General features: G+C 45.0%; 1 protein-coding gene across 1 annotated transcript in view; it reads left to right on the forward strand.

The window, feature by feature from the left end:
• PEPD (peptidase D) overlaps positions 1-27,573 on the forward strand; it is a 120,519-nt gene that overhangs the window by 85,224 nt on the left and 7,722 nt on the right. The window contains exons 10-12 of the mRNA XM_081922786.1: positions 1,555-1,623; positions 9,761-9,838; positions 20,594-20,742. Coding sequence (XP_081778912.1) covers positions 1,555-1,623; positions 9,761-9,838; positions 20,594-20,742 — 296 coding nt within the window. The remainder of the gene's footprint in view (positions 1-1,554; positions 1,624-9,760; positions 9,839-20,593; positions 20,743-27,573) is intronic.

A 27,573-nucleotide genomic window follows, 5' to 3' on the forward strand; every position in this document is an offset into this window, starting at 1 on the left:
TTGTAGCACATTATCTGAGCCAGGCTACTCACCATGATCACTTCCTTTGATTTATTATTATTATTACTACTATTATTTTTGGAATCCATATCTCCAGTAGACTTATGAAATGCTTTCATTTTCCTAACTCCTGCCTCTTCCAAGGAAATGATTAGGAATCGTAGCCAGAGCCTGTATAAAATCGGACCCTCCTTTTAAGTTAATCAGTATAACCTTCCTGTATTAAGGGGTGTCACCCTCAGCACACATTGGCTATTGATCAGATATAGCCAGGGGGAACTTTTCTTCCTTTGGGTTGCTAAGGAGACATGTCGGAAGCACGACTACTTTTTAATTATGGGTGTTATTAATATTAATAAGGTATCTAGTAGCTTCCGGTTCCTGTTTCATGCTGGTGGCGTTTCCATTTTCTTTTCATTCCTATTGCAGAGTTTTGTTGATTAATGATATCTTAGCAGTGCTCATTTTGGACCTGGCTGTTCATGGCTAAGATCCTGTAACAGAAAGTTTATCTAGAAGCACAGCATGCTTTGCCTATAACATCCTGGGCGGGTGCCTGTCAGGTTTCCCCAAAAAACATTTGTGAGGTTCAGCAACCTGTGAAATGTGACACATTCATCTCCTTGATATGTGCATAATAGTGTTGGGACTGTCCATCCTAGTGTCTCATTAAGCAGTTAGATATATCTAACCGGGTGTGTAGCTGAAGCAATATCTTAAATGTCCGTCTAATAGCTTGCATTTGTCGCAGCAGCTGCCAAAGGCTTGCGAACGTCTCTGAAATCTGAATGGGTTCCATTATCACTCCTTGTTAATGAAATGATTTTAATATTACAACAAATGAGGTCTTCCCCCCTCCCCCCAATCCTTTCAGTATTAAAAGGGAATTGGATTGTAATTAGAGTATATTTCACCAAGACTGAAAGGGGCTCTAATATGTGCTTGACTCTTAAAGCAGTTAATCCTATATTAATTGTACTTTGGGTGCATCTGTCCTTGCCTGATGGCAGAGCATCCATCATGTCCTAGGGGGATGCTGGAGCTCTTGGGAAGGCGGAAGAGCTCCTCCTGCAGGATGCCTTTATCGTCACGTGAAGAGACGGGCAGTTCTTTGCTTCAGGAAGTCTTTTGAGAGAGAGATTGCTTCCTGCAAGGGACTCCTGCAACTTCCCCTCTCCTCCCACTCTCACCTGTCGTCAAAGAAACTTCAGGGTTGGGGAACAAAAAGAGGGAGAAGGAGGGAGCTTCTTACTTTCCAAAGCAAAGCAACAACCTGGGGGGGGGGGACAGTCGGCTTTTGGTCATCTCTTGAATTGTTACTTGTTTAGCTCCAGTGACAGGTAAACTTTGAAGGTTAGGGGATGGATTTGCTCCTGCTGAAGCTTAAATAGACTTTCTTTGCAATTCTTCTAGTTGCTTCTCTACCATTTTCTTCAGGCACCTAATTAGTCCTGGTTCTTTCAACAAATAAGTCCTGGTTCTTTCAACGTTGCATTGTTCGTTGCTTTTTTTTTGTTTGGTCCTCAACAAACTTCTGTCTCCTTTGTTTTGCAGCCTGTTTCAGCACTACTGCTACAAACGCGGCGGCATGCGACACACTTCCTACACCTGCATCTGTGGCAGGTAAGCCACCCCAGTCTTTATTTCCCATTGAGTTGTATCAGTATCACTATCAAGCTCAAGTCACTTCAGAAAGACATTTAGAAGCATTCAGTAAACTCTGCTTTATTTAACCACAGATATTTTAGGAAGAAAGCCCCATGGCTAAACTGGCATGCATCTTGAGGGTGAAGTAAGGCCCATAGCATCGAATGGTGGGTCTTCTTGGTGGCTGCATTTGATTTGGCTTTGACTGTGCACACACATAACCTTAACCGTGGTTTAGTTCAACAAGCAACGTGTCATCTCACAGGCAAGCAAACAAGCCATGGCTTTTTATTTTTATTTTTGCCTATGGTTTCCAGCACCTGTTACTCAGAGGCATAATGCCTCTGACAGTGGAGTCAGCATAGCCATTGTGGCTATGAATTTGCCTAATCCTCTAGGTGGGTGGCCATCACTGCCTCCTGTGGAGATGAGTTCCACAGTTTAACCATGTATACTGCATAGAGAACTCTCTTTTATCAGTTTTGAATCTTCCAGTGTTCATCTTCATTGGACGTCCCCAAGTTACAGCATTATGAGACAGGGAGAAAAACATTTCTCTATTCACGTATAATTTTATGAACTTCTGCCATGTTGCCTCTTCTTCACCTTTTCTCTAAACTAAAACACCCCAAATGCTGCAATCTTTCCTCATGGGGGAGGTGATTCATCCCCTCGGCCATTTTGGTTGCCCTTTGGCTGCAGACCATCCTTACTCTAATTTAACACAGTTCACTTCACTGAAAGGGGTCAGATGCTAACAGGACACACAAAATGATACTTCCCCACAACCTCTTTCTCCTCACTTTGACTGCTCTCCCTCTCTCTTGCATGCAAAGGTGTGGGAGAGGCCCCTTTTGCACAAAGCCTATTCTCTCTCCGAGTCACACTTGAAGTGGTTTGTTCTGCTTCATGGTGCCTTAATGTTCACTGTAGGATTTTCCTCCTGCAGTAAGCCTATTTGTTACAGCTTCATCTTGCCCACTAATGTCGCGTTTTTCACTCTTTCTCTCAGAGTTCACAGCTCTGCTGATGTTGCTTCTTCCTTGCTAATATTTAATCAGAAGCATGAACCTGACCTTTTGAAAAAGAGACTGTGGGGTGGCGAAGGGGCGGGGGGAGAGAACACTTCAGGTTAGAAGCCATGTCCAGATAAGAGATGCCTCTGGATAAGTGAAATTTGCTCTGCATGGCTTTCGCCCTTTTACTCTAAAACTTCTGGCTGTGTTCCCATGTTGTTGTTATTTTCTGCTTGTGGAATGCTCTCCCCAGGGAGGTTCATCTGGCGCCTTCGTTACATATCTTTAGGCGCCAGGCAAAAAATTCCTCTTCTCCCAGGCTTATTAAACAATCTGTGGCCTTTAAACTGTGAGGATATCATGGGTAGGGGTCGCTTCCACATTGCTAACTGGCTATACCTGGTGGATGTGGAAGGCCACATCAATTGGAGGGCCATAGCTGTCAACTTTCAGATTTGAAAATATGGGATCAGCAGCCTCAAAAATAAGGGATCAGCAGCCTCACCTGTCCCAGGGACAGTCTACGGGATGTCTAACAATCTGGGATAGCAGCAGGAAGCAGCGGGAAACGGTGCTGGAATAAGGGAATTTCCCGCAAAAAAGGGAAGGTTGACAGCTATGTGGAGGGCACCAGGTTGGGGTTGGCTGATTGTGCATCTTGGCTCTTGACAGGCCACCTTTTTCATAGTTTTCCAACTTCCTGGCAAAAAGCTCAGCGGAACTCCGCAGTGTCATCATTAAACCGCCAAGTTGGTTCAATAAAAATAACGTCTTGCTGATCAGTAGTTCTGGAAAGAAGGAAATGGAAGTTCGATATGATTTTCAGAAGACTCCCTAACAGCCCAGCAGAATAAAGAGACATGCATGGATGGCTGAATGGTGCCATCAGCACTTAAGTTCCTTCATACATATTTAATCTGTGATTAATTGATTAACTTATTATATATATAAAAAGCATCCTCTTAGTGTTGATGAGTGACAGGCAGGTTCTCCCCACTCCACCCAGCTCACATTGGATTTGCTGGTGCTAAAATAAGCCAAGTTATTACATTTGAGGGATATATCAGGGAGTCAAGTGAGCTCCACAAAGGGGGAAGTGGGCGCTCTAGGGCGATCATATTAATGACCCGAGCCATTCAAATGTTCCAGAGGTCGGCCAAGGCTTTGACAGGAGCACTGGTCATATCAGCCAGAGAATCTCCCAGAGCCGCCTGGAAACTCATTGAAGCCATCAGCCTCTCAGGGGAGACCATGCTGATAGGTCCTCCAACTCAGCTGAGGAGGAAAGGTGCTGAGAGCCTAAATCTCAACAGGAAGCAGTCCGACCACAACAAGGGACTGATGCCAATATCCCCCTCGTTCAGAACACCCTCTTCCTGCCCAGTTGAGAAAACGAGGTCCAGTGATGACCTATTGGGACAGCCCCATGGTTGTCATGGCAGCCATGAAGTCCTGAGCCAACCCAGAGCCAGTCACCTAGGCAGGGATGTTGAATCCCCCATAACCAGCAGCCAGGCAGTGGAGGGAAAGTCAGGCTTTCATGTCATTGGTCCAGAGTTCTTTAGGTCTTTAGTCCAACGATTGTAGTTTAACATTCACTTGGAGGACTACAGGTAACACAGGTAACACCACCACCACCTGGCTGTCCACCTTTGGAATGCAGCTCTTATCCTCAGACTCTGTGTTTGCGAGACTGTGCATCTCTGTCTATAGATCTTTACAAAATTGCCCTTTTGCATCTGAGGTTTTTGCAATTGCCTTTAGAATTCCATACCTTTTTAACCGTCAAGAAAATCAGTGCATGGGGGGGGGGGGAGAGCACAGAGTGCCCAAAGAACAGTTGAGTAAAAACAAAGATAATTTATTTTTTTTCTTTTCGCCTTGATGTAATCAGTTCGAAAATATTTGATATTGTGATAATTGTGCAATTAAAATTCTCGCTGAACTGCATTACAGCCCTGCTTTGTATGCAGCCAGGCGGGATCGCCAGCCGTCCATTCCATTTACACCACTCTCCCCCTGGAAATCTGCTTGTAATGCAAGCTGACATTTTTAATTTTCTCTTCATTTCCTAATCCTTGATTAGTAATTGTCTAAGTGATGTTCACACCAGGGCAAAAAGCATGAGCATTAGTGCAGCAAGCAGCACATCAGTATTATAACCCAGAGGTCATTAGAAAACTAGTGTGGTGTAGTGGTTAGAGTGTTGGACTATGACTTGGGAGTCCAGGGTTCGAATCCCCACACAGCCATGAATCTCACCTTCAGCCAGTCACTCCTTCTTAGCCTAAGATCCCTCAAAGGGTGATGATGAGGATAAAAATAGAGAGGGAGACAATAATCTCCAGCACGTGAGTTTCTTGGAGAAAAAGTGGGATGTAGATGCAATAATAAATATAATTCATTTGATCCTCACATGGGGCAATAAAATTAATTTGCTCCTATATACCATGATCATGAAAGGGGTTTGCCAGGGTGAGGCTGATCCATTGCTGACTCCTGCGATCAAGACAGAGAGAGAGACAGACAGACAGTGCTTTTTTCTGGGGGGATGCAGGGGTACGCAGACCCCTAAACATTTTGTGAATCTTTGTATTTTGGTCCATTTACTATATTTATTTTTCCTGATTTGAACTATGAAATGGTGATTTTCTGGGGTCAAAATGAGAGTACCAATAAACATTTTTTTTAGAAGAAAAAGGCACTGTATATAGATATACATAGATATAGATGTATATGAAAGAAAGATTGATCTTCACACAAGATGAAGATCAGCATTTTGTCTGAATAATTATTATTATTTTATTATTTGTACCCCGCCCATCTAACTGGGTTGCTCCAGGCACTCTGGGCGGGTTACAACATATATAAAAACACAATAATGCACTACACAGCCAAGCTGCACATCATCTCACATACAAGCAAAACAAACCATGGTGCTTGTACCTCCTGAGCTTGGTTTGTTTCCCAGCTGTTCTTGTGTTGTCCCTGTAGCCTAATAAGTGTCTGGGGATGCACAGACCATGGTTAAGCAAGCAATAGCACCAAAGCATCGTCAAAGCAATTCATAGTTTGTGAGTCAAGAACAGGCCTAGGCAAACTCAGCCCTCCAGATATTTTGGGACTACAACTCCCATCATCCCTAGCTAACAGGACCAGTGGGCAGGGATGGTGGGAGTTGTAGTCCTTAAACATCTGGAGGGCCAATTTTGCCTATGCCTGGTCAAGAACTTCACACCAGTTTTTGTTTCCAGAAAAGAAACGCTGGTTAGTCTGCTGGATTGGCTTTGGACAGTCAAACAAACCACACTTCTACCAAACAAACCATGGCTTGGCCTGTGTTGTGTTTGAACCAAACCAGTGGGCCACAGTTGGATTCAGAGAGATGACCTGGCCAAGCATTAGGGTCTTAACCAGCAATGCAATTATTATGCCCTTAAGGTTTAGTCCTGCTCATGATTTAATTGCTAACATACTTAATTTGTTTTGCTACTTAGATGTTTCTCCCTCCCTATAACAAGAACACAGGATGGGTTACAATTATTTCTTACCTTAGTCTTGCTTCTACCTTATGAGTCAAGCAAAACTGAGGTTGCTTTCGCAAGCAAGGCATTCTTTTTGAATTCCATGCATCTCCAAGGTAACATCACTGGCCCCCGCTTTGTGATCTTTCACCAAAGAATATTTTTCACTCTCCTCATCCCCCCTCCCATCTCACTTTAATTTGTGAGAGGTCTCTCCGGCAAGAGGAGAGCCCTGAACTTTCATACTAAGTAATAACTCATACCAGCTCAGGAACGTGAGTGTGTCGGCTCATTTCAAATTATAAATCCAGATAGGTAGAGATGTGATTTGCATTAATTATTTGTGGGGTTTTTTGTTTGTTTTTGCATTAGACCCACCACAACAAAATGATTCAAAAGATCAAATCAGGCATATTAGCGAGAGAATTACATTCGCTGTGTTGATTGCAAAAACTCCCTAAGAGAGAGTGATGCGTCCAGGATCTCCAAATGAGCTTCCTGGTTCTCCTGGAGCCAAGTCCTGTATCACTCACCTGCTTTGCATGCAAAAAGTCCAATCCCCAGCTTCTTCAGGAAAGACCCCCCCCCAGCCTTAAACTTTGAGAAATTCCTTCTGATCAGGGTAGACAGTACTGAGCTTCATTCTGACTCAATATAAGGCAGTTTCCTGTGACTCACAAGCTTTGTTTTGTGTACCTTCTAAATTATTTAAATATTTGTAAATTTGCCATATAACTCACGCCTAGGGAAAGTCCTGATCATATCGTATTCAGTAAGAAGTAATTATTAATTACAGTACTTTAAATGAGCTCTAAAAGAGATGAGCAGGACTCACACACACACAAAAAGGAAATAATTCAGTTGATGCCTCTAGTTCAGACTGTTGTTTCTGTACAGCCTTACTAGTGTATATTTGTTAGCGTGCTTTATTTAAAATACGTTTCTACCTCCCTCCATCAAAAAGATGTCAAGGTGACACACAACGAACATGTATGAGCATAAAACAGAACATTGAACCAAATGCCATTTCATTTATTTTCTTTCTAGGATTTATATCCTGCCCCTCCTCACCAGTGGTCTCAAGGCAGGTCACAACTGCTGGATTCACAAAGCTGAGCCCACCCCATTCATTTATATAGGATTGCAAGGGGTGTGTCAGTGTTGGGTCAGTTGTCCAAGCTTTAAGTAATTGGATCACTTGCCTCTGTGTATCCTTGGATTAACTGAGTGCATTGCCTGCTGTTCTTCGGGCCAGCTATTTGCATACATATCGCACCAATCTGAATATTAAAGCTGTTGGAAAGAATCCTACTTTCTCTGGTTCTTCCACAAATGGAAGCCGAGAGAGTAGGCACAGGGGACAATTGATTCCAAAGGCCTGGTGGAAGAGGAAAGACAGGAAAAGTAGACTCCAGCTGGATCTCAGAAAGGGAGAATGTTTGCAACCAGGCTGCCATTCCTTAAAAGGACAAGTGTGTGTGTGTGTGTGTGTGTGTGTGTGTGTGTGTGTAAATTTGATCAAACAGCAAATTTTTAAATACTTTTAAAAAACTCCAGCAGCCTGTACAACAGAGCTTTCAATTAAAAGCCCATGCATGGGGGTGTTGAGTGGGGGGTGAGGAAGGGACTGGCACCCTCACATCTCTGTGCAGTTTGAGCCCACAAATTCTTTTGAATGACTGAAGAGGACTCATGTCCTACACCTCCAGATTCACTCTTTTTTCAGCATATGCAAACCAAGTATTGTTTCTGGCTGTTTTATTCTGTGATAAGTACCCAGAGCTAACATCTTCATATAAGTCTATGCCTGAAAGTTGGAAGGGGGCGTGATGCAATGTTTTCTCAATCCCATGTCTTTCGTGGCTCATTCTCTCATTTTGCACACAATCTAATCACTTTGAAGTAGCAGGTGCATTTTGTCGTGAGCTTTCAAGAGCCAGCGCCCACTCCTTCAAATCAGCTGGTGAAGTTGAATCTGGCCCACAAAACCTTCATGCCGCACGGTTTGCATGCGATTCTTCTGAAGTGCCAGAGGGTCCTCCCTTCTGCCGGAATAGAACCACCCCTCTGGGTTTTGTCCAAATTGCTGAAGTTTTCTTCTTGAACCGAGTAGCAAATTGGATTCTAGGTTCAAAGGGTTGGATGTGACCTAACGGCTAAGGTTGAGAGGCCAGATGGGCACTGTGAGAAATCTTGAGGTGTGCGGTTCGGGGCTTTGAATGAGCCTTTTTTCATTATTTGAGCATTTCTTTAAAAGGACAGAGAGCTTATAGCTGAGAATATCAACGAGAAAATCTGCAGAGCAGAGTGAGTTTTGTTCCTTCCTTTTAACTTAACGTTTGGACCTCAAGGAATATCAATAGACGGAGTAAAAAGAGCCGGAACCAAAACTAGGTCACTGAGTGGATCACAGGAACCTTCAGAAGTGAGGGGCAAACACCCATGTCCCTCTTCCTGCCTTCCGTCTGATTCAGCACTTTTGCACGGGTTGTAAGAACAAAAGTACTTTTCTGACTCCTTTGGTCAAAGATAGCCTTTTTGTGTGCTCCACAAAAAAGGTAAAGAGAGAGAGAGAGACCAAATATGACAATGTATTTGACTTGTACTACTGCTGGTGACACTTTGTGCTGCAAAGAGAATTCCCAACACAGCAGGAAACACTCACTCTTTCTCTCTCATTTCTTAGGCGGTTCTGTTTTTCATTTCCCCTCCCCCTTCACCTCAAATTTAACCCCATTTTCAAAGCAAGAAAAGAGCACCCAGGGAGCAGGCCTATGCATAAGAAAGTGGTGTAAGGCATGCAGTGCCAGATTTACGTATAAGCTAAACAAGCTGTAGCTTAGGGCCCCACTCTCTTGGGGGCCCCAAAAAATTTTAAAGGGAAAAAAAACACCTGGATCTACATTTCCAAAATATAAGATAAAAAACCCCAATAAAATGGCTTTAGATACCTATTAGGTCCATAAATTACCATATAGCATGGATAGGCAAACTAAGGCCCAGGGGCCGGATCTGGCCCAATCGCCTTCTAAATCTGGCATATGGACGTTTCCGGAATCAGCATGTTTTTATATGAGTAGAATGTGTCCTTTTATTTAAAATGCATCTCTGGGTTATTTGTGGGGCATAGGAATTCGTTCATATATATTTTTTCAAAATATAGTCCGGCGCCCCACATGGTCTGAGGGACAGTGGACTGGCCCCCTGCTGAAAAAGTTAGCTGACCCCTGCCATATAGCATATATTCAACACAAAAAAACAGGGACAATTTGTTGTTGACAAAGGACAGCTGGACATATAAAGGGCCCCATTACCTTCAGTAGCTTAGGGCCCCATCAAACCTAAATCCAGCCCTGAAGGCATGGCAGTGTAAGTTGAGCCAGCATCAAACCAAACGTCTCCCTTCTGTCCCAGCCAGAACAGGTTGGGGAAGACTGAGCTACTTCGTATGCAGAAATGCTTGCCTGCTTGTTAACATGTGCAGATTTTCTCCCCCATACACTGGATTATGTTTCCTTTCTCTGTGTTTAAGACTACTGATTCATATATATGTCATTATTTTTGCTGTTTCAGTGGGCATAATAGCTCAGTTCTGCACTACGGACATGCTGGCGCTCCAAATGAGAAAACCATTGAAGATGGAGACTTGTGGTGAGTAAAAGATTCGTCTGTGATAGAACTATGTCTACCATCCATTAATAATAATCATAATAATAATAATAATAATAATAATAATAATAATGCCTGTCCTGGCACCAAGGAGTCCAGGTACCTAGTTCTTTTTCCTTCTACTTCTTTTTTATTTATTTAATAAAGGACATACACTTCAATAACATACAAGAACAAAGAAAGAAATTGGAGTGGTGAGGTCATCTTAATTATTTCTTAAGCCAAGTTGGTAAAGAACCTGGATCCTCAGCAATCTACAAGCTTAGGGGTGGGGCAGAGACTGGCTTAGTATTCAACCTCCTTTGTATTCATTTTATTTTCTTCTGTCTGCCCCAACCCCCACCTGTAGCCAGGTAGTTATTTATTATTATTCATGCCACTTTGTATTTTCAAAAAAAAAAAATAACCTCAAAGCGGTTTACCGTCTACGTTAGAACATCAAATAAAATAATCCAGAATAAAACATCACCGAAGAAAGTCAGTATACATTCAAAGCAACATAATTAACAGGAGACTGAAATATTATCTTAAAGGTTTCAAAATAAAACCTTACGAGAGACGTCAACTACAGTGCACATTTGATGCAGCAAAGTTAACAAAAATAATATATTAAACATTTTGAAAGAAGACATTAAACGTATCTGCTGCTGTTGCTGCCAATCCTGCCAATGGTGGTTCATGGTGGGCAGTGGCTGTGGAAGCTCAGGCTTCATGACCTGGGTCTACAATAGGAGACAGCCAAGGGGGTCTCTGGCTTATTCTGCAGCCTCGGTTTTTGTAGCTGGAGTCAGTCGGGGCTCTGTCCTCCCAGACCAGGTGGGTAAAAGCCTGCAAGGCAGGGAGCAGGTCTTCCAGGACTCACAGCCAAGATGGCTTACACAACAAAAACACAATAAACCCCCAGTTTTGGAACGGTTTAGTATTTAAACCCAAAGCCAATAATTTAAAATAAAGTAGCAGCGTAATTGTTAGTTATTGGACCATTTTCCTTGGGCAGAAGGCTGGGCAGAAGATGGATTTTGTTCATATGTGGATGGGATTTGCAGTGGATGCTTGGAAATTTCTAGCTAGAGGATTGATTCATTTTTGGTCCAGATCTCAATAGTGATTGGAGGATGTGCTTGCCACATTTTCTTAAATCAAATGAGCATCAGTCCAGGCTTGGTTTCTGATCTCTAGTCTGTTTGTTTGGGGTTGAATTGCATGTTGACTTCCATCACTGTTGGCCCAAGACGATTTGCTGACTGAAGCAGAGCATCAAATGCCCTCGCACATGCACACATACGGGCCAACACTTCACAAAAAAAACCTAACTGCACCATTCAGACATTAGTTGCTAGTTTCATCTACCCTTCCTCCCCCTCCCCCGCCCACCAGCCAGATGTTTTCACCTGGCTGCAGAGTCAGCCCTCACTTCTATGAAGTCTCCTTTCTCTACAGATGCAGCTTCGAAGTCTAACTCAGCTGCATGCAAAAGATTTCCAGTTCTCCTTACATTTCCAAGTTGCTTCTCAGAATACTAACTTCTATGTTTGTGTGTTAAGACTCTCATTTAATAGTTGCTTTGCTTGTAAGGCTAGTTTGCTAGTCCAGATAGCTGTATCTCCCAGCAGTAATTATGTCATTTGCACATCTGCACCCGTAAAGCTGTAACAAAGTTAGTGTCTGCTGAATATACCTTGTTTGGAATTTTGCTCAGCCTTTTTGTTGTATAGCTCAGGGGAGCCCTCTGTCGGAAAACCCCAAGAAGTGCTGGCTTGCCACACAGTCTCGCCGTAATGTAAAGCCACACTTCCCTGGTAAAGTCCAAGGGGAAAGAACTGTGTGCTGGCTGCCCAAATGAACGTTCCCCAGTTGTCATCGAGATCACCCACTGCATATTTCTGGGACGTATTACTCGGGCCTCTGCCTTTCTGCCCTCCCCAGAAATCATTTCTCTCTCTTGCACTGTCATAAGTGGGACATGCTGTGCCCATTGCAAAAATTTTGTTCCTGTGGTTTTTCAGTTTCCATGCACAGATCTTCTAAGAGCTTAGCAAAAAAAAAAAAGGCGATGGGTGGGAGAACTACTGCAATACAAAAGGAGTCACGTAGGAGCCTTGTACTCTTTCTGATCCTCTTTGAACATCGCGTTCCTCAGGCACGCTACATAGATGTACCTGGCGCCGTTGTAAGAACCCCCGAAGCAAAATCTTGTTGCTTTTTGAAATATGAGTTGCAGAGCTCCTTGTTTGCGTGGGGGGGGGGGTTGGTCTTCCTTTCTAAAAGAGACTGCCCCCATATATCTCGGGTTGCAGTATGCCAGAGGAATCGGTAAGGTTGAGTTTGATCCTTCTGTTCCCTCTCACCAGTGCACAGGCTGTATTTCTGAATAGAGTCACAAGATAGATCTCTTTCCTCCAGCACAAATGCCACCCACCTGCTCTGCTCTATAATGCTCCCCAGCACCATATATTCCTCCAAAACAAACTCTCCACAACACTGAGAGAAGAAGGTGTGGCAGCTCTCTCTGCCTGATTCCACCAAAGCAGTCCAGTGGCCAGGGAAGGTGGGGATGCAGCCGTAGGCCAGGTAATTCAAGGGACCAGCCAGTTTCACTGAGTCCTAGGAAGCACTAGCGGGAGGAGAGAGAGGGAGTAAACAATTTCACTAACCACAGATGAAATAAGGGCTTCTTTCTCTCCCTTCCCCCCACCCCACCATTTTTTTTTTTTGCACAGTGCAAAATGCAGAGTTAGATGAAAAGCTGGATTGCCCAAAGGGAAGGAGAGCTGCTCTTTTTTTAGATGTTGCTTCTTTGCCTTTTTTATCAGATGTTGTTCATTCTTTTGATAAATATCTTGTAGATAAAATCCAACATTGTGTTAGCTAAACTTGGCAGGTTTTCTAGCCCCAAGCAGATAATCTTGAAATAATAATAACTGTATATACAGGCATACCTTAGAGATATAACAGGTTCGGTTCCAGACCCCTGCAAGAAAGCTAATATACCAATAAAGCGAGTTGCACATTTTATTTTTATTTGGCTTTCCTAGTGTGTATAAAAGTATAAAAGTTAGGTCTACACTATACAGGGGCAGGAGGGGGAAATCCCAGCTCCACTCCTGTGGTCAGAAAGGGGGGTGAGTGGCGGCAGGGGGCCTCCTTTCCCTGGAAGTGGCTGGGCTGCCTGTAGCTGCACTCAGGTCCTCATAAAGAGCAATACACCACATTTCCCCACTTAAGTGGGGTGTCCTTTAATGGACATGAGTGTTTCCCCAGGCATAGTTACTCCACCATAGATCATCAGCGGTCATGTGTATGCTGATGATTCAAAGGGCTTTATGGTGATCATATCCTGGCCAGTGGGTGTCACTTGTGAATAGGATCCCTCTGCAGTCAAATTCATTTGCCACTTGCTAAACTCCAGAAGGTTTTTTAATAACTATAAAACCTTTCCCTTTTCAAAAGTGGTTGCTTCTGTGGCCAAGGAAATGTCCTTTCGGTCCAGTGTTTCAGGCATGGTCACACATGGTGCCTAAGCACACTGAGGAGCAGAAAGGTGCCTGGAAAAGAGACATATTACTGGCAGATCTTGAGACATGCACACCATAAGTTCAGGGGAACGGTTTGAAAACATTTGGTGCTAGGATCTGTTTGTCCAGATGGTGGCGACGTTGCATTAAAAAGTGAGAATGTCATTTCCGTCATTTAATAGGATCTTAGGTGTTCTCTCCCACCTCCCACAAAACTGCCTCAGATGATGTTCAGACATTGAATATGAAGCATCAGTTAGGTATATTTGCTCACGTTAAAAGCATTTTTAAAAAGGTGTAGTTCTGGTTTATATCATTGTACCACTGCTTGGTTTTGCATTTTCCTGGGAGATGTTGGAGGCCTTTTAAGTTGAGATCTTTATCCCAGTTTGCAATACGTTGTTATTGTTTTATCACTTCTTGTATGCCACCCTGGGTTCTTTTGGAGGAAAGAGCAGGATAGATAGATAGATATAACATACATATTTTTTTACTCTATCTTTCTGTTGCAAAAGACATCAGAGGCAGCTAATAGTAAACATAGTTGTGATACAAAGCAGTTAGCTTTCAATTAAAAGATATCTGTAGATTCTGGTTTTATTGATTAAAATTTCTCTGCCTGTGGATTTTTCATGCCTGCAAAATTTCAAATTGATAAGGAAAAACATAAAAATATGCTCAATAAACTGAATAAAAATCCGATTTTATGCTTGTACCAGATTAGCCACATTCCATTAGGAATTTAAGCTCTTCTTACCTCAAGCAAAGGTTACACATTTAAAGTGCAAAGGTTTCCATTTTAATATCTCGTACTCCCATTTCTAAAATATCCTTTCAGTCTTTATTTTCCTGTTTCTGTCAAGCCGTTTTTGTTACGAAGCTCAGAGGATCTTGCAAACTGATTGTGCAGAATACTTTAAAATTCATTAAATGATTTGCTAAAACTGAAAAATTATATGTATATTTAGGGCTTTTTAAGGGGGGGCTTCTCATCTTCACCTGCTCACCCTCTGCTGCCACCCAGCCGCACCAATCGCCTCTGGAGCACACCCTCGGGCAATGTGCCACTGTGCCATGACTATAGGGGTGCCAGAACTCACCAAAGAGGTGGCGAAACTCAATTCCAGTGAGTTCCAGCCGGGGGGGGGGAGCCCTGAGTAAAACCCTGAGTCCATGCAGTCTGTTAGATTGTCGCCAAAAAGAGAGGAAACTTTTAAATCATGGGTAGGCAAACTAAGGCCCGGGGGCCAGATCTGGCCCAGTTGCCTTCCAAATCTGGCCTGCGGGTGGTCCGGGAATCAGCGTGTTTTTAAATGACCAGAATGTGTGCTTTTATTTGAAATGCATCTCTGGGTTATTTATGGGGCATAGGAATTCGTTCATTATTTTTTTTCAAGATCTGAGGGACAATTTAAGCCCCCACATGTTCACTCAAATGCCTGAAGAGGTGTAGGCAGACACTTGTTTGCATTGGCCACTTGCCATTGCAATTTCAGATTCAGCACAAACTACAAATATGTATAAACACAACAAAGCAAGAAAAAACTGCAAAACTACATTAAAACACCTACTATTGTAATTTGTGCGCTATGCAGATAAAATTGCCAGACTGAATTAAAATTTATTACAATTTAGCATCCAGAGCGTCACTGCGGTCCTTATTTTAATGGCAGCTGCTTATAAAAGTTGCAGTCTTTGCTGTCACTGACGTGTCTTGATCTGCAAAGAGAAAAGGGCTTCGGAGTTCTCTGTATCCATATATGAAAATTCAGTCACTCACAAGAAATTTGCCAAGTCTTTCTAGTTAATAGTGCCATCTTGTGATTGAAAGATGCAGAGACACCTTCCATTAAAACACACAATTTGTTTCTAAAGTGAATTTCTGTCACAGTTTCTTTGCTAGCAAAAATAAAATAAACTTATCTCCTTTTCCTCCACCTTTTGAATTTCCATCTGTTTAAAATAGCAAATTTGCTTCAGCAAATTCCTCTCTTCTGTTATCTGTTAATTAGAGGGCCATTTAAAAAACCCTTGTAGAATGATATTTGTCTGTTCCCTGAATTGGAAAAAAGCTAATTATCTCATACACGTAAGATACTATTTAAAGCACCCTTTGCCAAGCTGGTGCCCTCCAGATGTTTTGTGTGACACTTCCCAATAACCCTCTGCAGCCCGATGTTGCCCAAAACACCTGGAGGGCACCAGCCTGGCAAAGGGCTAATCTAAAGGCATTTAAATCAAAACAGCCATTGACTTAGGTCGCTTGAGTAGATAGCAGTGAGATACTGTCTGTTGTACAGCTGCCAGCTGGAAGAAAAACCCTAGACATGTCCCTGGGTTGCAGAGAGAGGGTGCTCCTGGCTAATGTGTGGGTTGCCAGGAAAGTTTTAAGTAGTGCTGCACATGCCTTGCAACTGGAATAGTGCTTCATTCAGAACATAAAAAGAGCCTGCAGGATCAGGCCCATGGCCCATCTAGTCCAGCATCCTGTTCTCACAGTGGCCAACCAGATGCCTCAATGGGAGATCTGCAAACAGGACCTGATCAGAAAGCACTCTCCCCTCCTCCGTCTTTCAGCAACTGGCCTTCAGAAGCATTGCTACCTGCAATTGTGGAGCCTTTATGGCTATTAGCCATTTTCCTCCAGGAATTTATCCAATCCTCTTTTAGGCCATCCAAGTTGGTGGCCCTCATGGCCTCCTGTGGAAGTGAGTTCCATAGTTTAACAATGCACTGCAGGAAGGAAGTACTTTCTTTTAACTTTCCCGAATTTCCCTACTTCTCAGCTTTGTTGGATTCCCGCCAGTTCTAGTATTATGAGATGAGGGGGGGGGGATAAACCTCTGTCCTGTTGACTCTTACTGGCCTTACTACAGTGGTACCTCGGGTTACAGACGCTTCAGGTTACAGACTCCGCTAACCCAGAAATAGTACCTCGGGTTAAGAACTTTGCTTCAAGATGAGAACAGCGGTGCAGTAGCAGCGGGAGGCCCCATTAGTTAAAGTGGTTCTTCAGGTTAAGAACAGTTTCAGGTTAAAAATGGACCTCCAGAACAAATTAAGTTCTTAACCCGAGGTACCACTGCACTAAAATGTTCTCTACCCACTTTGTCCATGCCAGGCATAATTTTATAAACTTCTAACGCAGTTCCCTGGGATGCCTCTCGTGTGGATGAAAGGGAAAAAGTGGATTGCCAAGCAAAGATCACGGCTGTCTCCCAAGACCTTGGAGAGGGGCTGTGAGTCAGAGGCAGCCGTACAGCACAGGGTGCTCTGATGGCCTGACTCAGACTTCAGCATTGCATGTTTCCCTGGGCCAGTAAAACAGCTTCCCAGAGCTTTGCCTACTTCCCCGGTATTAAAAATTAACTACCAGTGGCCTTGGAGCAGCAAAAGAATGCAGACGGGGAACAGAATTTTGACTGTGCCTGCAGGGCCTGATTCTGTAAACTAACCAGAGGACAAAACAAAACAAAATTCCTTCCAGTAGCACCTTAAAGACCAACTAAGTCAGTTCTTGGTATGAGCTTTCGTGTGCATGCACACTTCTTCAGAGGACAGTCAGAGAGCCCCCAGCCCCAGCCCCCCCTCCTCTCTCTCTCTCTCTCTCTCTCTCTCTCTCTCTCTCTCTCTCACACACACACACACACACACACACACACAGTCTGTTCTATTTCCATTCCATTCCAGTGGTCATTGTAAGAACTACTGCTTAACTTTAGGAACTTTAGGTGCTAGAGTTAGCTTATTTTCTTCTCCCTACCCATCTATTTTTCCTTTTGTGTCATGACTTTTCCCCACTGGGAACCATTTCTGCTGGTTAGTAGGGTAAAAGAATACTGCAGCTGTGTGAGTCAGTGCAGTTAGTTGCTTGACATTGGTGACTTGAATGTATGAAATCCAGACAAAAATGTGATATTGTCTCACCTTTCCCCTGGATCTAGTTTTTGGAGTCATAAGAACTAGAAGGTTGTCTAATTCAACCCACTCACAACCCACTGTTACTGCATCGCCGATAAGTGATCACCCACCCCTGTTCAAAAACCAGGAGAGTCTATCAGTTTCCAAGTGAGAACAGCTCTTGGAAGTCCTTCCTAATTTCATTTCTTGTGGTTTAAAAATACTGATTCTGGCCCTACATCTTGGAGAAGCAGATAATAAATTTGTTCCATCGGGGAACATGAGGAAAGGTTGCAAAGTGGCCGGGGAAAAGTTTTCCTCCCTCTTGATACATGGGAACTCAGGGAACATGAAAGTTGAATGCTAGAAGATTCAGGACAAATAAAGGAAAGCCCTTCTTCATGAAGCACATAGTTAACCTGCGGAACTCCCTTCCACAGGAGGCTGTGATGGCTACCAGCCTGGGTGGCTTTAAAAGAGGATTACACAGATTCATAGAGGAGGCGGCTTTCAATGGCTTCTAGTCATAATGGCTGCTTAGCAGTGGGAGGCAGCAATGCTTCTGAGTGCCAGCTGCTGCAAACCGAAGGCAGGAAGAGTGCCCTTGTGCTCGGGTCCTGCTTGCCAGTTTCCCAGAGGGCTCTGGTTGGCCACTGTAAGAACAGGATGCTGGGCCAGATGGGCCACTGGCCTGATCCAGCAGGCTCTTCTTATGTCCTTATGTTCCTTCGTGTTCTGGCACTCTCTCAGGCTTCCAAGTCTCTGAGCATGGGCTCTCTGTCAGAGATGGTGGCAGCTGGAATGCTGTAGGGCCTGACAGTCCAGGCTCGGCCTTGCCTGACCCCACCTGTTCCTCCACATGGTTCACTTGAGGGAGATGCAGATCCTGCTCTGATCAGGACTCTTGCACCAGAGGCTTGGCATCACCAGCTGTGTCTCTGCCAGAGTTCAGTAAGGTGGGTGTGCCTTCTCACTGGAAGGAGCAGGCAGCAAGACAGTCACCTCTGAGAGCAGAAAACCTCTCTACCCCCAGTGGAGTCTGACTGAACTGAAGCAGGTTCAGAACTGTCTCGTGCAGAGATTCAGCAGTCAGACTCCTCCAATCGCGCGTCCTTTGGCTTTGCAGGCACTTGTAACTACATTGGTACCTCGGGTTAAGAACTTGATTCGTTCTGGAGGTCCGTTCTTAACCTGAAACTGTTCTTAACCTGAGGTACCACTTTAGCTAATGGGGCCTCCCACTGCCGCCGCACTGCTGCTGCGCAATTTCTGTTCTCATCCTGAAGCAAAGTTCTTAACCCAAGGTAATATTTCTGGGTTAGCGGAGTCTGTAACCTGAAGTGTCTGTAACCCAAGGTACCACTGTACTTCCCAGTTCAGGAGTGGCTGATCCTGGGGGGCTGGATGACAGCCAGCGCCCCATAGAGCTAGAACCATAGAAGCACTGAATTGTAATTGGAAGGGACTCAAAGGGACAACCAGTCCAACCCACTCCAGTGCAGGAAACACAGCTGCCTCTGCACATCAGCCAGGCCACTCAGGGGTTGACTGTGAGCTGTTGAAAAGCTGGCTTGTGTTAAAAAGCCAGTACAACTTCCCCAACCAGCAGGAAGTATCCTTAGCTTGTGGGGGCTGCATCCCCCGGCATCTGGGTCGCACTTTGGACCGTCTGTGGGAAAGGTGAGCCATTGCGAGTCCAGTCTTGATATTGCTCCCCAAGGGCCTGGGCCATGTGGATCCTTCCGTAGCTGGCAAAGTTAAGCAACAGCATTGAAGGCGTCCTCTGCGGGCAAGGAGAGCTTGTGCACTGTTTTAAGAAAATGCAATCAGTTGCTCCATGTGCTGTCCGATGCCGGCTGCCTTACTCACTGAGACAAAACGGGAGGCACACTGACCTTTCCTGTACATGTGGTGGGTGTGACGCTATTTACAGTAAAAGTCCATACTCCAAAGGCTGGCTTTTGCCCTGCTTCTTTTAATCACCGCTTGTTTGATCAGCACACTGGGAACGATGTGTCCCCACCTGGTGCTGGGAGTCAGGCACGAGAGACCCAGGGAGGAAGGAGGATGGGCCTGGCCGGTCCTGGGAGTCTTAAGAAATCTGCTTGATACAAGATCACCAGCTGGCCTCATAGAATCATAGAGCCATAGAGTTGGATGGGATCCCCAAGGGTCATCTATCCCAACCCCCTGCAATGCAGGAATCACAGCTCAAGGATCCCTGGCAGATGGCCATCCAGCCTCTGCTTGGATATAGGCAGTTCACCACCTTCTCAGGGAGTCCATTCCACTGTTGGAACAGCTCTCCTCCTATGAGAGGAGAAGAGAATAAGTCACTGTTCTCGTCTGAAGTCACCAATAGCCCTGCTGTTGTTCAAACAAATTTAGCTCCTGACGTATAATAGGAAGGGAACCTTGTTTCCTTTTCAGTCTGGATTTAAGAGACTCTAAGCCAGGCATAGGCAAACTCTGTAATAGTGGATATGGGGACAGAGCTGGCATCCAGGTGCATTGCAGGGTCTGCTACGGGAAATATGGGAAACTGTCTTATGCTGAATCCAACAGCTCAGTATTGTCTACACTGACTGGTAGCAACTTTCTGGAATTTCAAACGGGGGTCATTCCCATCTGTTCCCGAAGATGCTGGGAATTGAACCTGTGACCTTCTGCATGTAAAGCAGATTCTCTGCCACTCAGCTGCAATCAGACCTTTCGTGTTATCGGCCCAGCCCTTTGTTTTATGTTGCTGTTAGGAATCAGCTTGTCTGTCTTCCTTCAATTTCTGCAGCGGGTTCCTCCAAGGAGTTCAGGGTGACTGACCAGGCTCCTGCTCCCATTTTGTTCTTACAACCTTCCTGGGAAGTCACTTAAGCTGAGAGATGAGTAAAACTCGCAGAACTGACACTATTACAGGTGTCACATAGCCCTCGTTCTGTATTTGCATGAACTTGATTGTTCAGTGTGGCTGCCCCTACACTTTGGAACTCCCTGCCTATTGTTATCAGGCAGGCGCCTTCAATGTAACTTTTTGGCGCCTGCTCAAAACATTATTGTGTAGCCAAACCTTTCTTACTGATAATTTTATAATTTTATCTTTTTTGCAAACTACTTTGAGGTTTTATTTTAACAATCAAGTGATGTAGAAATCTTATTTAAAAAATAAATAATTTTGATGATGGGGCAGATCGCCTAGTACCCGGAGATTAACTTTCAGGTGCTGCTGAGCCTTGAATCCAGGTCCAAGTTGAGCTTAGGGGGGGGGGAGTCTTCCTGTCCATAATGCCCTTTTCTCCCAGGTGCTAAACTTCTCTCTTCCCTACAGCCTCTTTGACATGGGAGGCGAGTACTATTGCTACGGCTCAGACATCACCTGCACGTTTCCAGCAAATGGGAAGTTCACCCCTGACCAGCGGGCGATCTACGAAGCTGTGCTGAAGTCAAACCGGGCTGTGCTAAGCGCCGTCAAGCCAGGTAAGAAGAAGGGGGGGGGGGAGAGAATACATCGAAAGAACAGAAGGAGACTCTGTGGAGGTGGCCCTGCCAGAGGCTTCTGTGCGTATGGTGCACCTTAGACTCGCTGGGGGTGATGTTTAGCCCTCGTGGTTTGGAATGGGCTGGCCATGCTTCACACAGTGGCCCCAGATTGAGGAGATGGGCTGCCCCCTTTGTGCCACTGCTAGCAGACAGACAAACCCCTCTGCATATCCCCTGCCTTCCATTAATCAGGAATCTTTTCACCTCTTCCCTCCACTGCTTAAAATCTGGGGCAGATTTGCTTAGCTCTGCTGGGACTGAATGATACATGGAGTGATGCTGCTTTAAACAGTCACACCTTCCCCCAAAGAATTCTGGGAGCTGTAGTTTGTTAAGAGAATTGTTAGGAGACCCTTATTCCCCTCCCCAGATCTACATTTCCAGAATGGTTTAACAGTAATAGAATTGGAGAATTGTAGAGTTGGAAGAGGCCCAAGAGTCTACCACAGGCGTTCTCAAACTCGGTCCCCCAGATGTTTTTTTGGCCTACAACTCCCGTGATCCCTAACTAGCAGGACCAGTGATCAGGGATGATGGGAATTGTAGTCTCAAAACAGCTGGAGGGCCGAGGTTGAGGAAGCCTGGTCCACCGCCTTCCAAGGCAGTCGGTTCCACTGTCAAACAGCTCTTGCTGTCAGAAAGTTCTTTCTGATGTCTAGTGTGAAACTCCTTTCCTTTAACTTGAATCCATCAATTTGGATCCTGCCCTCTGGAGCAGCAGAGAACAAGCTTGCTCCACCTTCCAGGTGAGAGCCCTTTAGATATTTTAAGATGGCTCTCACGTCTCCTTTCAGTCTTCTCTTTTCCAGGCTAAACATACCCAGCTCCCTCCCTAGCATCAATTGCTCTTCCTAGGGAACTCTGGAGAATAGTACCTCTGGGGAACAGAATAACAACTCCTAACAACTCTCAGCACCTTTTACAAACTACAGCTCCCAGGTGTCTTTGGGGGGCGCCCTGACTGTTTAAAGTATTGTAGCACTTTAAATGTCCGGTGTGGATGTGGCATGGAATGGCACCAATAATGACTGTTATTTTATTTTAATTTAAAAAAAATTAAAAGAGGGCCTTTTTGACATTCCACCTAGAGGTCAGCCTGAGGAACTCTGGTCTGTGGTAAAGGATTCTGAGACATATTTTTACCTCTGCTATTGGAGCCAGTATGCCTCTTAATGCCGGTTGGCGGGAATGGCAAGTTGGGAGAGGATCCTTGCAGTCGGATCCTTCTTGCAGGCTTCCTATAGGGGGCATCTGGTCTGCTGCTATCAGAACAGGATGTTGGACTAGATGGGCTATTCGCCTGATCTTATTACAGGCCAGGCCTGCTGGGGCCTCCTTGTGGCTCTTCAACAAACAGCCTTTACCCCACCTGGTTCTCTCCAGATGTTTCGGAGTACAAATGCTACCAGCCATGCCAGCCACATGGGAGTTGTAGTGATCTTCCAGCTACTCTGCTAGCCTTTATTTAATTTATTTATTTTTAATCTGACGAGCAGGATAAAAACGTGTTAAATAAATTAGGAATGAAGTACTTGGTGGAAGGTGGGTTTGTATCTCGTTCTTGCTTTTCCCCACCCAGATGTACCATTTTTTAATGAACATTATAATCCCATTCTTCTTGCTTTACGGTTTCCTACTGTATCAAACCAGATCTCCCAGTAAGAGAGCATTGACACCCCCCTCCCACAGACACACACACTCCGCCCACGTTCCAATTAAAAGCTATTTTGTCTCTCAAACGCCTCCTGAGGAAAGGAGCGAGCGGAGCCAACTTGGCAACAGGTCGCCTCCCCTATCTCTCCTCCATTTATTTATAGCCTCGTGTGCCCCATAGTCCCAGCTGAACTGACATGGCACTTGGACACTCGCTGGGCAAAAGGCGGCTGTTGCGCTGATGGATGCTGTTTGCTTCCACAAAGTATGAAAAAATGTGAAAGGGCTTCCAAATATGCTCAGATGTCGTTGCTGTTTTTCCACCCAGCCAGCATTTTATTTTATTTTATAATTTTTAAATTATGTTACTGGCAGCTGCACATCTAGAGAAACAGATTGTCAAAAAGAGCTTCATGGCCAGGTTTGCGCATGATGCTCAGTGCATCGCCTGGAAGCAGTACATTGGATGGGGGGTGGGAGTGGTAGGGAATTCCCACCTTTTCCTCTCCAGCCCCAGTTCCAATTAGAATTGCAATTCCTCCTTCCATGTGCTGATATTAGGACCGGACAAATGTGCTTCTGAATGCTTTTGTGCTCAATTACTGCTTGCTAGTTTCCCATTGAGGCATCCAGTTGGCTGCTGTGAGAACAGGATGCTGGACTAGATGGGCCATTGGCATGGGGAGAGCCTTGGGGCCCATACTGAGAGGCCTGGAAGGCCTGGGTTTCCTCATCCCTATCCTGGTGGTTTGTGCTGCATGAATTGGGTCTGTTAGTCTCCTCAACGCTGCTGTTAAGTGGGGTGAGGGGTCTCCAAGTCTTTGGGATGAGATAGCCTCCTCTGTTCACTTGCCTTCAGAGCCCTTTTCTAAAGTGTTTCTTTCTTTATAGCATTTTTTACCTCCCTCTTTCGCAGGAAAAAAACATTTACAAATTGTTTGTGGGAAGGCAGTCCCTGCGCTTGGGCTTACAATATGAAAGACACAGCACAAAAGGGGACAAGAAGGTTTAGGAGGGAGGAGGAAAGCAAGTAAACTCTGCACTATTTCGTAGCACAGAACTGCTGGCCAGCTGGATTGGACAGATTCCAAGGAGATGAGGAGTCAGACGTTACAGAGTTGATGGAGAGGCTCTGCTGTCCTTTCTCTCTCTTCCTGTACTCTGACAGAAAGGATGACAGCTGAGGGAGGAGCCTTCTGGAGTTGGTATTTTAGCAGAGTCAGTGGCAGGGTCCCTGCAGTACCACCTCGCTCCATCTCCTGCAGCCTGAAAGTCATGTTGAAATCTGCCTTCACTGTGCTAGCCCTCCTTAATGCTGAATGGCTTCTGATGCCGTAATCTCTTTGCTAACTAATCCATATTCCTGTGTCAAGCGCAGTTACCTTGTTTGCCCAAGGCTACAGTCAACGTTGTGGCAGTCAAGCAGCCCTTGTTATAGCCGCAGAGAGAGAGGGGGAGAGCTGGGTGGGGAGACCCTAGAAGGTGTGTCATGTCCAGGCCCATCAAGCTTCCATTGATGCTCAGGAAGAAGCAGGGGAACCATAGTGAGCCATGCTCATTGGGTGAGAAGGTCATCTGACCTACATCACACCGTATCTCATTTGGCAGTGAATTAAGAATGAAGCAGACGCCTCATCAGCAGTTTTCCCCTTAGGACAGACATCTCATGCGACAGCGATCCAAAGTCCAAGGGTTCTCCAATCAGACTATGTAAACCTGGCCCTCGAGTAGCTGACAGCTAGCTGGCTGGCTGGCTGGCTGGCTGATGAACCTCCCAGTATTGGGGAGCAGGTTGCATTTTCCAAGGTTCCAGGTGGGTTAGGGGGTGGATCTATAAGCAGCCCAGTGGAGAGCAGTTCACTAAAACCTGGGGAGCATTTCACCAATGTTAGACAGTGTTGTGTAGTGGTTAGAGCAGCCTTTGCCAGCTGGACACCTTAACCTGAAAGAAGTGTGTAGTAGTATAGAGACTAAGGATTTGCCTCTGCTGCCTCTGACCATCTCAGGTGCAAAGTGGGGAATGGGGGGGCAGCAAACGCCTGACCACACCACCCTCTGGAGCCTGTCCTGTTTCAGGATGATTCCTTTAGTCATCAGGAATGCAGGCAGTTAAGAAGATTTTTCCTTGTGAGAGTATCCTGTGCCTTGGGAGAGGGGGATTAGTCTTATAAGGGGCCTAAAATTGCTTCTCTGATTAAAGCTGAATATTCCTGAGTTGCATGCAAAAATAATGAAGAGTTTTCTCAGACTTTAGGACGCTGAACCTTTTAATTTAGAGGGGTGGATGGGTTTGGTGGGAAGGATGAAAAATCTGACATCTCTCAGAGCATAATATATTAATGTGTCTCTGAGCACCTCCTTAATGAAAATGGGTAGCCAGTAAAAGGAAAGGAGATGTGCAACTTCTGCAAAGTCTTTTTGGCCTCAGCCTAACTTTTAATGTGCCATCAGGGCCTCTCATGTAAAAAGCTGAGGTTAATTAGACCCTCTTCTGAATTCTTCTCAAGTTCTGGTCTGCAAAGTTTTTTATTTTTTTCGGGGGTGGGGGGAGGCTCTCAAGGAACTCTTCTTTTCCAGGGTGATGCCAGCTCCAGTCACCGGGATTCTTTGATCATACTTTCAATTTCAGCACCAAAGTGCAACTTCATTTTGTCCAAGATCAAAGCAAACGGAGCCAGACTTGGGCCAGCTTCCCCATTTCTTAGCATTGTGTGATATATGGGGGCTTAATGAGATCCAAAATAAACCTTCCTCTGATTTCCAAATTATTAGTACATGTGAAAAGGATCAAGGGGTCTTAGTAGACCACAACCTTAGCATGAGTCAACAGTGTCATGCAGCAGCAAAAAAAGTTATTGGAGTTCTAGGCTGCATCAACGGAACTCTAGTGTCCAGTTCAAGGGAAGTAATAGCGCCACTCTATTCTGCCTTGGTCAGGCGAGACCTGGAGTCCTGTGTCCATTTCTGGGCACCACAGTTTAAGAAGGATATTGACAAGCTGGAACATGTGCAAAGGAGGGCGACCAAGATGATAAAGGGCCTGGAAACCAGGCCTGATGAGGAACAGTCGAGGGACTTTGGGTACGTTTAGCCTGGTAAAGAGAAGATTGGAGGTTTTTAAACAGAGGTTGGGCTGTCAAAATTCCTGCATTGCCCGGGGTTGGACTAAATGACCCTTGGGTGAATCCCAACTCTACAAGTCTATGATTCTGTGATTTCCAAAGGTATTGGGTGAGGGGTTTCTGCCGCTCTGCATAATAAGAGTAGACAGAGCCTCCCCTCTCAGATGAGGTCATTGCCCCACAGTCTTCATTCTCAGGTGCTCCCTTTTTATATATACAAAAGTATTGATTCCAAAATAGCTAACATCCTAGAACCCTTCCATACAAACACTTACATACTGTTTTCAGTAAGTTTCATTGTGTCTATGTAATGGGATTTTTGTTACATTCATTTATTCATTTGATAAAACTATTTATATATTGCTATTCTTTTAAAAAAAAATCAGAGCAGTTTACAACAGCTGCACATTAAACTAAACAACAAAACACATATAAAAATGTGAAAATCAGAAACCAGCTAACTTTAAACAGTTTAAAGGACTACCTTGGAAGATGCTGAACTCTCCTTCCTTTGAGGTTTTAAAACAGAGGTTGAATGGCCATCTGTCAAGGATTCTTTAGCTGCTATTCCTGCCATTGCTGGGGGTTGGACTACATGACCTTTGGTGGTCCCTTCCAGCTCTGTGATTCTGTGGATGTTGAACAGCTATGTTGCCCACACTGGGAAAAAAAGGATAATCTGTTAACTGGCCTTTATTCCAGAGAGGTAGGACAAGGGTAATTTTTTATTGGTGCTGAGCTAGGGGAGTGTTCCTCCCTTCTGATTATTTTCAGCACATTGTGCGTGTGTTTCCTTTTTTTTAAAGTTAACATAATGCAGACAAGATATGCCCCCATCCCCCCCCCCAAGCTGTCTCCCCCACTGAGGGGGGTAAAGCAAATGTAAACTGGGAGGGCCTCTTGGATGCAAAAACTGCTGACTCGTACGCGAGTGTGCCAAATCCGAACTAGGAAAGCGTTAGCTGCTAAACCTTCACCCCAGTTACCTTAGTTTGGCAAACGGTCCTGTTGGGAGTGACTCAAGCCCCGTAGCGGGGATGGGGGAGGGAGCAGCGTGACGGCAGCCAGTGCGAAAGATGCACTGCAAGACTGTGCAGTGCCCGCCACCAAGGGAACAATGTGCTCTGTGTCACCGCAGCTCATTTAAAAGTAGTCAATCAGCAGATTTTGGAGTGCCTTTGTCGGATAAGTATCACGGTTCTCGAGGTTTTGGTTAAATGGTCAGTCGGCCAAATGAAGTTTGCTCTGGGTAGGGGGGAGGGTATCTGCTGCTGAGAGGGGCTTCAGTCAGAGGGAAAGTGATGGGCAGCCAGCCAGAACTGCAGGTATTCCAAGCTGCTCACTGCAGAGAAAAGAAGCTTGCAGGTGTGGACATTTTGTTACACATCTGTACTGCATGCCAGTCAAAAGTCTTCCTGTCACCTGGCAGGATGATGTTCTGGGGTGAAAGATCTCACCCCAGGGGCATTTGGGGGAATCTGAATGGCCTCAGGGAGATGGAGAGCGAACAGGGAGAGATGGAAGGTGGACCCATTAGTGTTGATAGCCTTTGCCAACCCGGTAGACTCCAGATATTTTGGATTACTATAGCTCCCATCAGCCTTACCTGGCATTGCTGTGCTCCCATTAGCCCCAGCATCATGCATAGAGCTCTGCTGGCTGGGGCTGATGGGAGTTGCAATCCAAAACATTTGGAGGGCGCCAGATTGGGAATGGCTGGCTTGGACATTCACAAAACAGGCTGTGTTTGTTCAAATGAATTGAGAGGAAAGAAGTGAGTGAGTGGGTGATCTATTTGAATCTTAAATAAGAAGATCAGTCTTCCAAATACAATATAAAACACATAACAGAAGTGGTGATAGCTTTGTGGATTTGCTAGTGTTTATGGGTCAGGGTTGGGTAGGGAGATGTCTCCTGTTGGGCAGTGAGAATTCAGGAGGAGAGGAAAAATTGTTCTCCACGAGGTTGGGCTGGGCTGGGCAAGCAGATAGGC

The sequence above is a fragment of the Podarcis melisellensis genome (assembly GCF_964234715.1).
Source record: "Podarcis melisellensis genome assembly, chromosome: 8".
Lineage (NCBI taxonomy): Eukaryota > Metazoa > Chordata > Lepidosauria > Squamata > Lacertidae > Podarcis > Podarcis melisellensis.